Here is an 8865-nt window from a genome sequence, read left to right as displayed (position 1 = left end):
GCAGAAGAAACAAAGATAGCTTTTATTTGCTAGCTTTTATTGCTAGGTTAATTTATTACAAAGAAAGTGATATTTCTGTTGAACTTTGTTATAATTAAACATACTGTACCAATTAAAGATAATTATACTTGTTTCCTAGTGGGCTGGGATGCCTGGAACCAGACATGTCAGGGTGGAAAAAGGAACTTTTATACCAAGCCCCATGGCCAGCTGTGCTTCAAGTGAGTTTTAAAGTTAATTGGTCCCTTCTTTAAGGAGGGTCTGGCTCAGAAGAAACAAACAGGAATTGGTAGAGCTGCACCCTGTCCATGGTGATCCGCCCCTAAAAACAGTATCTAAAGGACCATAAACTTCTGAATGCTGGTTCATTAAGGTTCCACTGTAAAACTAAACATCTTTTGTGGTACTCATCTGCTTGTCTTTTTATTGCATGATGTTTGAACAATTACCAAAACTAGACATGCATTTCTGCTAGTGCTTGAGCCTCAAAGCACAGGGCTCATCACCTAACTGCACAAATTAATGCTATTAGGCCCAATTATGAGACAAACTTGATTATAAATATACAATTTTCAGAATGACAGGCACTTAAAGCTCATTAAGTAAAATACAAAAATAGATTATATTAATAGGAAATATTTAGTGTTTATCAAATTATAAATCTAGGCTTTTACCATTTTTTGAAAAGATACTGGAAACTGAAAAGAGATGACACTGAAATAAAGTGAACAATGAATTTTTTCCATAGCTTTCATTCTGAGCGCTGAACAATGCAATCTAAGAAAAGGACTTACCACAAAGCACCTAAAATAACATTTGTAGATGGGTATGTTGTCAACCATTTCTTACTGTTTCCCTCCCAAGTCTCAGTATCAAGGCATCAATAGTACGTTCCACAAGCGGCTGTCAGCATTCTGAAACCAAGTGGTGTGCCTGTATGTATCAGAGAAGTTGAAAACCCTTAAGGAGGTAGCTCTCCTTCCTGGGTGCTCTTCACCCAAAGGCGCAAGAAGGTTATGCTTCAGATTCTGCGCCTCTATTTTCACTTGGACTTCCATCATTGTCATCTGGTTGATCGTTTAACAGTACATATTTTCCATCATTGGTTAGTGGTATGGACAGCATTAATTGAGCCAATGCTTCTGGATCCTGAAGTTATGGGAGTTTAAGAAGGAGAAAAGAAAATGCTTAAAATGCACTTAAAACCCCTTTGGCTTGGCTGTCACTGTGTTCTGTAATGTAGCCTCATTCCTTCTGACTCGTCACGTGTGCGCCTTCAGGTGGGTCTCCTTGAATCTCTAAAGAAACCCTCAATTGAATTACTTCCTCCAGAAACTAGGCCAAGTTTCTACCTCTCAGCCAAAATATCATTTACATAGCCAACTCAGAATCATCTTTCTGGAAAGAGTCCAGAGAGGAACTTCCCTCACAACTTTGACCTTTAAACTCATTCTTTTCCTTTTACTCTATACCAAGAGTTGGCGAACTATGGCCATTTGGCTCACCACCTGTTTTTATAAATGAAGTTTTACTGGAACATAGCCATGCCAATTCATTTACGTACTATGGCAGCTTTTGTGTTAACAGCAGAGTTGAGTAGTTGGCAACAGAGATAGTAAGCTGAGAAAGGTTTAGTTATCTGGCCCTTTACAGAAAGTTTGCCAACTCTGATCTACACCATAAAATACGAACTTGCAGGGCTTGCTATTTTTTCATTATGTTGGTCTTAGTCCTTGATCTGTCTGCCCCTCCCTGATAGATCAGAATTGCACAAATATGATACCCAGTAGCTATTCAATACACATTACTATTTACATTAATTAAAAATTAAAAATCCAGTTCCTTAGTCACACTAGCCACGTTTCAATCTGCATATTAAATAGATCTTTTCCATTACTGCAGAAAGTTCTACTGGACAGTGCTGAACCAGAAGCCCCTTGTTCACTGCTGTAATTCCAGGGTTTTTCTTATACAAAATTTAATCTCAAAAATTAGTTGGGTAAATGAAAGATTGCAAACTGCTGAAAGACAGGTCTGAGAGTCTTCATTTCCAATAAGCTTCCAGGTAACGTCTCAATGTTGCTGGACCTGGGACCACTCTGAGGAGAAAGGCCTTAGAGCACATGGTAGATGCTGAGGTTTGTACCAGCTTAATTTGAAAGAAAGGAAATCTAGCCAAAAACAACAGCAAACAAAAAAACTGATAAAACAGTAGGAGCTGCAGCAGTGATACTAAGAACTCTACGTGTTACCAGTGACCATGGAACTAGCTGGTCAAAAATGCCTGGTAGTTAGAAGGCTTAAAAGGAAATCCCAAACTTGGCCACCCTGCCTAGTGAGCATCATTTCTCTCTTTGAGAGAAATCTAAGTGTAAAGATAGCCTTTGAGTTGTTGTTAAACCAGCACTAAAATGCACCTTACCTTCTGAACCTCAATGATTTCTTTTCCCAAATTAATAGCATAACATATCTGCAAAAGACAAGAAAAGTAGCGCTTGGCAAAGGCAGAAAAGGATGAAGAATTTTAGAAAGAAATGTGATTATGAGAGTACAGCGAGGTCACTGTCTGCTCACGTCGGCATGGGGACAGAGGACCTGGCTGTAGGAGAACTCAGCACACAGGGCTCTGAACACTAACGTCCACCTGTCCTGGTCGCCTGTTGCCGGTTTGTGCGTACAAAAAATATCCAGGTTAAGTGAAAACTGAAGGTATTAAATCGTTTAAAGTTCTTACCGGGATACTTTTTTCCTTTCTCTCTTAACCATATTTAACCACTGCACGTTCATACGCAGTGGTAAACAGATACTTCCTGAAAGAAGGGTTGATTCATTTTGATTAATTCTAAGTAGTGAATGCAGTTTTTCATACTAAAGAAAAGAACAGTTTAGATGTACTTTCCTGACATCTGCTTCCTTGGTTTGCTCTCTGAGAACAGATTTTCTCCATTGTAAGTTTTCCTTTAATTTTTTAAAAAAGAATAAATTTGAGAGGAACTGCTTTAAACATTTCCTGATATCTCTACTAAACACTTACATTTCACCATTAAAGTTCTTCATTCACTCTATTTTGGTTGATATATATTTTCCATAAGGAAATTATACTCCAGTTTTCTTTCAGTGGGGCCTTACTAGGAGGTATTATTATCTAAACTACTCAATGGGGACCTGAAGAACAGTCAACTAAATATTCAGGGGGGTTGTGTAAAATAACCCTTTAAGTATCTTTGTTTGGGCTGAAATATTATGGAATCTTAAGATGAAGAAAATAACAATACCTTTTCTCCTTCTGAGTTGCTTTCAAAAACATATGTGCTCAGGGACTCTCCGCCTGTGGATTCAGGCATGCGGACCACAAAGCCAACCAGTCTCTTGTTTTCTTGATGAGCAGCAAACTGGGTGACACTGGTGAGTTCAAACTAGAAAAAAACAGGAATAGACCTAATATCACACAACAAACTGGAATTAAACAGACAAGATCATTCTCCATGGCAAAAGTCATGAAGAAAGTGCACTATTAGTGACATTTAATTTGGCAAATAAAATTTACTAAGTGCCTACTTTGTGTTTCAGGTGGCTACAAAGATGAATTAAGGAGTAATCACTGAAATTAGCATGCATGAGGGTACTTACATTGGCCCTTGTTACTTGAGTCTGAGGATCTATCAACCTGAAATTTTAAGAGATTCATTGTATCACAAATGTTGGATAAAATTATATCCTTCGATGAGTTTGTACAAGTTCAGAATAAAATCACACAAAACCCCTCGGAATATGAAAATATAAGACCTAGTTGAGGGCGAGGTGAGGTTGCTCCATGTGACGGTCCAAAGGGAGCACGTGCCATGATCTCTGCCTGTGTTGCACCTGTGTAGTTAAACCTCAGGGTGTCTTTAATGGAAGATTATAGCAAATAGAGAATTTCACAGTATTTTAGTGCTTATCCAAAAAGGCTGCATTATAATCCTCTAGAAAATTCTCCAGAAAATTAACGTGGATGGATCTTATTCCGTACTGCCTCCGTCTCAGCACTATCAGTCTGTTTCCCTTAAAGTACTGGATGAATGGATACTTCTAAGTTTAACCATTTTTTTTTAAAACATGGGGTAGAGGTGAGACAACAGTGAAGGGATTTTAACAAAACTATTCCCTATCGGTTTGGGTGCAAGAGGAGTCACTTTAAGAAGGTATTCTACATGAATTCTTTAACAACATTTTAAGCATCATCAGTGTCTCTGAGAAAATTAACTGCATTAGAGAATTTAATGTTATTTTATATATAGGTAAAAATTTCTACTTTCTAACACATGGTATTGTGTATATAAATTATTATTGATTTGCTATAAGTTTCATAAGTGAAAGCAAAAAATCTGTTAAAAAGATGGTTATAATTCTGTTTATATGAAATGTCCAGAATAGGCAAATCTATAGAAACAGCAAGATTAGTGGCTAGGGCTGAGCAGCTTGCAGGGGAAAAGGGAATGACTACTAACAGGTATGGGTTTTCTTTGGGGGGATGATGAAAATGTTCTAAAACTGTTTGTGGTGATGGTTGCACAAATCTGAATATACTATAAAACACTCTAAAGGGGCGAATTGTACAGTATGTAAGTTATATCTCAATAAAGCTGTCCCCCCCAAATGGGTACAATTTGAAAGGTATGCAGTTATACTTTTTAAAGCATGGTGTTTATAATCAGAGGGCTTAAGACTGAATTCCAACCTGTCTACTTACTTTATGATCTTGTGTAAGTCACCCTTACTTCTCTCAACTGCTTTGTAAAATTGGGATAAGAACCTCCATATTTCAAAGAGGTGGTTAAGAAAATGAGAAAATGTGTATGGAATTTTAAGCTACAAAGCTAAATAAATAAATTTTTATTTATGTCCCTATTAATGAGTAAGAATTTAATGATTTTTAAAATTTGCATCATCAACAATTTCCCTCAAGTTGGGATAACTTTAAATATTTTGTAAAATTTTTCTATAAATGAAGATTTAAACCATTCATATCATATTTTGTGAGTAACTTTTAAGTTTGCTGTCTACATCAGGTAACCTGGATTTGCTTAAGATCTGATTTTCTGTGTGACTTCTAAATTGTCTCAAAACATGAATTCCCATACAAGGATTATGTATGGTAAAATTTACCATTATTGATATTTAACACATCACAACATTGTACAACCATCACCACTATCTAGTTCCAGAACATCTTCAGCACCTCAAAAGGAAACTCCATACCTGTTAAAGCAGTCACTTCCCATTCTACTTTCTTCTCAGCTTTTGGCAGCTTCTCACTAATCTGCTTTGTCTCTATAGATTTGCCTATTCTAGATATTTCATATAAATGATCATACAATATGTGGCTTTTTGTGTCTGTCTTTCAATTAGCATAATGTTTTAAAGGCTCATCCATGTTGTAATATGTACCAGTACTTCATTCCTTTTTAAGGCTGAATAATATCCCACTGTATGTATATACCACATTTTGTTTATCTATTCATCTTCTGATGGACATTTGGATTATTTCTACCTTTTGGCTACTGTGAATAGTACTATTATATGAACACTTGTTTTCAGTTCTTTTGGGTATCTACCCAGGAATGGAATTCTATGTTTAAGTTATAGAGGAACTGCCAAATTATTTCCCACAGTGACTGAACAATGTTATATGCCCACCAGCAATGGGTTCCAATTTCTCCACATCCTTGCTAACACCTGTTACTTTCTTAAAAAAAAAAAAAAAAATCCATAGCCATCCTGGTGGGTGTGAAGTGGTTCTGGATTTGGTTTGCATTTTGCCCTAGTGACTCACGACACTGAGCATCTTTTCACGTGCTTGTTGGCCAATTACATATCTTTGGAGGAATGTCAACTCAAGTAGACATTCTTCCATTTCTTAACTGGGTTTCATCCATTTCTTAACTGGGTTTTTTCTGTGTTGATTTGTGAGAGCTCTTTATATATTCTGGATACTATACCTTTATTAGATAAATGATTTGAAGATGTTTTCTCCCATCCTGTGGGTTGTCTTTGCACTTTTGGGGATAGTGTTATTTGATGTACTATGGTTTTTCACATTGCTTTTACATATATTTACTCTGATCTTTTTTGGTGGTGATTATAAGAAAGATTATCATAAGCTTTGTAGCTTATGAAAGCTTTCAATGCCTATGAAAGGTCCAGGACATACTTAGAGAAAAATCTTTAAATAAATATAAGGTTTTAGTCATAAGAACCTCATTCTCAGTAAAAGGTTTATAACAAATGAAAAGGACTGATTTTAATAAATGGAAGAAACTATATTCTGATTTTTGCCGAAGTACTAATTAACTTTTTTGAAACTACCATTTATTGAGTACTTTCTTTGTGCCCATCACAGCTGTAAATGTTTTACCTGAATTAACTCATTTATTCCTCATGACAGTACTATGGGGTGTGGATATGGTTGTTTTCATTTTATAGCTGAAGAAACCGAGGCACAAAGGTTAAGTAACTTGCTCAAGTTCATACAACTAATAAATGCCGAAGTCAGGAGTAAGGCTCTAAAGCAGTGCTGCTGTCCCACAGAAATTGAGTGTAAGCCTCGTATGTACTTTAAAGATTTCTAGCAGCCACAGCAAGAAAAGTGAAAACAGCTGAAATTAATACACTTTAATAGGTTGGAAATATTACCAGCTAGGTGTATTATTAATTTTAAAATTATTTTGCATTCTTTTTTGGGGGGGATAGTATGAGATCTTAAATGTTTGGTATGGGTTTTACACTTAAAACACTTCTCGATTCAGACGAGTTAAGTTTCAAGCGATACGTGTAGCTGCACTATTTATCGTACAGCACAGGTCTTAATGCCCATGGCAGCCACAGCTTGACTGCCGTTTGCCATCGTTCATACGGATCTTATTACTTGAAACCCCAAATCATGTAGTTAACATGACTTGGCTTATTTTCAGCCCAACAAATATTAATCAGATTTTCCTTGTGGTGGTCTAGTTACCTCAGGCAGGCTCCTGTTCTGTTTTCATAGTTTTTAATTTTTATAAATAGTACTCTCAGAGATGGAAGAGAAAAAACAAAAACCCTTCCACTTGCAAGCTCTGAGATACAGAGAGTAACTCTCGAGTGATGGCATCTTTACACCCAACAGGGTAGAATTCACTCACCACTAAAGATACCAGTTGCTAATAATACCAGCTCTTGTCTTTAAGGGCACTTCTTCTAGCCAATGTATCTTATAAAACCAAAATGTAAAAAACAGAGCAGAAACATGAGTAGCATCTTTACTTAATCTAATCAAACAATTCTACTGTGAACATTCTAGATGGTTAAACGTGCTTTCAAAGGGGAATCAGTCGAAGCTGTAAGAAAATCTGAAAACGGAACTGAATGTACCTCAGAGCTTGACTGGTGACCATCAGATGGGTTTCTGTCATACGGAAGATGTTATGAATAGCCCGAGCAGCCAGTACTTGTCTCATCGCTTCGTAAATCACTTCAGTAGTGTTGTCTGTTTTAACTGCCATTGATCCCAAAAACCGAACTATAAACATCTGTTGCAAAAGAGAATCTGCAAGAGAGCATTTTCTGCTCAGGATCATTTCACTTCCTGCCTGTCGATGCGCATACCAGAGGCACATGTGCTGGTCTGAGAACAGGCTGAAGACCTGGGTTTGCCTTGCTTTCTGGAGGGCTTTCTACCAAAACTTCTGAATACTCTGCTTTTATATAAGCCACAAATTGCCAAAGCTCTGAATCTCCTATTGTCCATATTTTGTCTGTTTGGAAATATTCATTAGACTAGAAAAGTACCTCTTTTTCTTCATGTATAAAATGAAACCACATGAACATCCTTCTAGCATGAAAACTCTAGGTTGACTATGTGTAAGTGGCAGTATATGCATCTTACCTTTTCTCTGAAAATAAGAGCTTTTCCACTAGACAACAGAAAATTCATTCATTACTTTGGCCCGCTGATAAAGTCCTCTTATAGAAGAAAATAAGACCTGATGTTGGGTTTCATTCAATTCATGCACATCATTTACTGAAGGGCAGTGGTGACATTCCATAAACTAATGGAGATTGCAGAACTATTGATTAGCTTATTTGAGGCTAGTGAGCTGACAGTACTGGCTTCTTGATAATGGCACGTAACCTGACAAACTGAATAACAGCAGCCACAACTGGAAGATCATGAAGAAGGTTTAAAAGATTTTTTTTTTTTCTGTAAGAACAGTAATTCACTTATTCACCATTTGAAACTAAGAAGCCTACTTTTTCTTCACTTGTCCTCCCTATGAGTATCCTTGCCCCTAAAAAATAAGGGTTAAAAAAACTTAATTAGGAAAATATAATTGATATGTTATAAATGGTTACTCCCATATGAAGCTAATTTTTACAAGTTAGAAAGTTTTTTGTGTAGACAGTTAAAAAACTGTGGACTGGTGAGAAGTCAGCTAGATATAAGCAGAGAGTCAGATTTGATGCAGAGCCTATTAACATCATTTTTTCTTTTTTTACCTAAAGCTGTAAGGAATGCCAGTTCTCAAGTCCTACTTTTAAATTTAAATAAGTGGCATTTCATTCTAATGACATTCTCAGGCTTCAGTCAAGGAGAGGCTGTGGTAAAATGAGGTCTTGCCAGCACTTCTAAATTGCCTTGGCTGGGAAGTGTAGCTCTTTGGAGTAGCAGGTTATGGTCAGCTCTACTGAGTATGTTCTTATGTACCTTGTAAGAATGTAAATCAAACAACAAAAATCAGAATCTGAATTTGAACAAATTAAATACCATTTTTTTTTTCATGTCATCTTCAAATTTAAGAATGAGTTACTTGTGTTTTTGGTTTTCTAAAATGTAATAGCATGTCT

At 36.4% G+C, this 8865-nt stretch overlaps 2 protein-coding genes across 5 annotated transcripts in view; one reads left to right on the top strand and one right to left on the bottom strand.

The window, feature by feature from the left end:
- The window catches only part of WASHC4 (WASH complex subunit 4), an 86173-nt gene that overhangs the window by 64828 nt on the left and 12480 nt on the right, over window positions 1-8865 (top strand). The window contains exon 34 of one of the 2 annotated variants that reach the window (XM_007165741.3): window positions 7322-7431. The exons of the other annotated variant lie outside the window; for it this stretch is intronic. The gene's annotated coding sequence lies outside the window, so the exon portion shown is untranslated. Of the gene's footprint in view, window positions 1-7321; window positions 7432-8865 lie in introns of those variants that run through there. 2 annotated transcript variants of the gene reach the window in all.
- The window catches only part of APPL2 (adaptor protein, phosphotyrosine interacting with PH domain and leucine zipper 2), a 50553-nt gene continuing 41691 nt past the window's right edge, over window positions 4-8865 (bottom strand). For 2 of the 3 annotated variants that reach the window (XM_007165743.2, XM_007165744.2), the window contains 5 exons: window positions 7393-7567; window positions 3631-3667; window positions 3276-3416; window positions 2423-2470; window positions 4-1149 (listed from right to left, as the gene is read on the bottom strand). In XM_007165743.2, coding sequence (XP_007165805.2) covers window positions 1015-1149; window positions 2423-2470; window positions 3276-3416; window positions 3631-3667; window positions 7393-7567 — 536 coding nt within the window. In that variant the 3' untranslated portion in view covers window positions 4-1014. The remainder of the gene's footprint in view (window positions 1150-2422; window positions 2471-3275; window positions 3417-3630; window positions 3668-7392; window positions 7568-8865) is intronic. The other variant, XM_007165745.2, reaches the window with a different exon arrangement.

This window comes from Balaenoptera acutorostrata, chromosome 11 (genome assembly GCF_949987535.1).
Source record: "Balaenoptera acutorostrata chromosome 11, mBalAcu1.1, whole genome shotgun sequence".
Taxonomy (NCBI): Eukaryota; Metazoa; Chordata; class Mammalia; order Artiodactyla; family Balaenopteridae; genus Balaenoptera; species Balaenoptera acutorostrata.
Note: the sequence above shows the minus strand (reverse complement) of the source record. Positions and strands in the feature narration are given on the sequence as shown.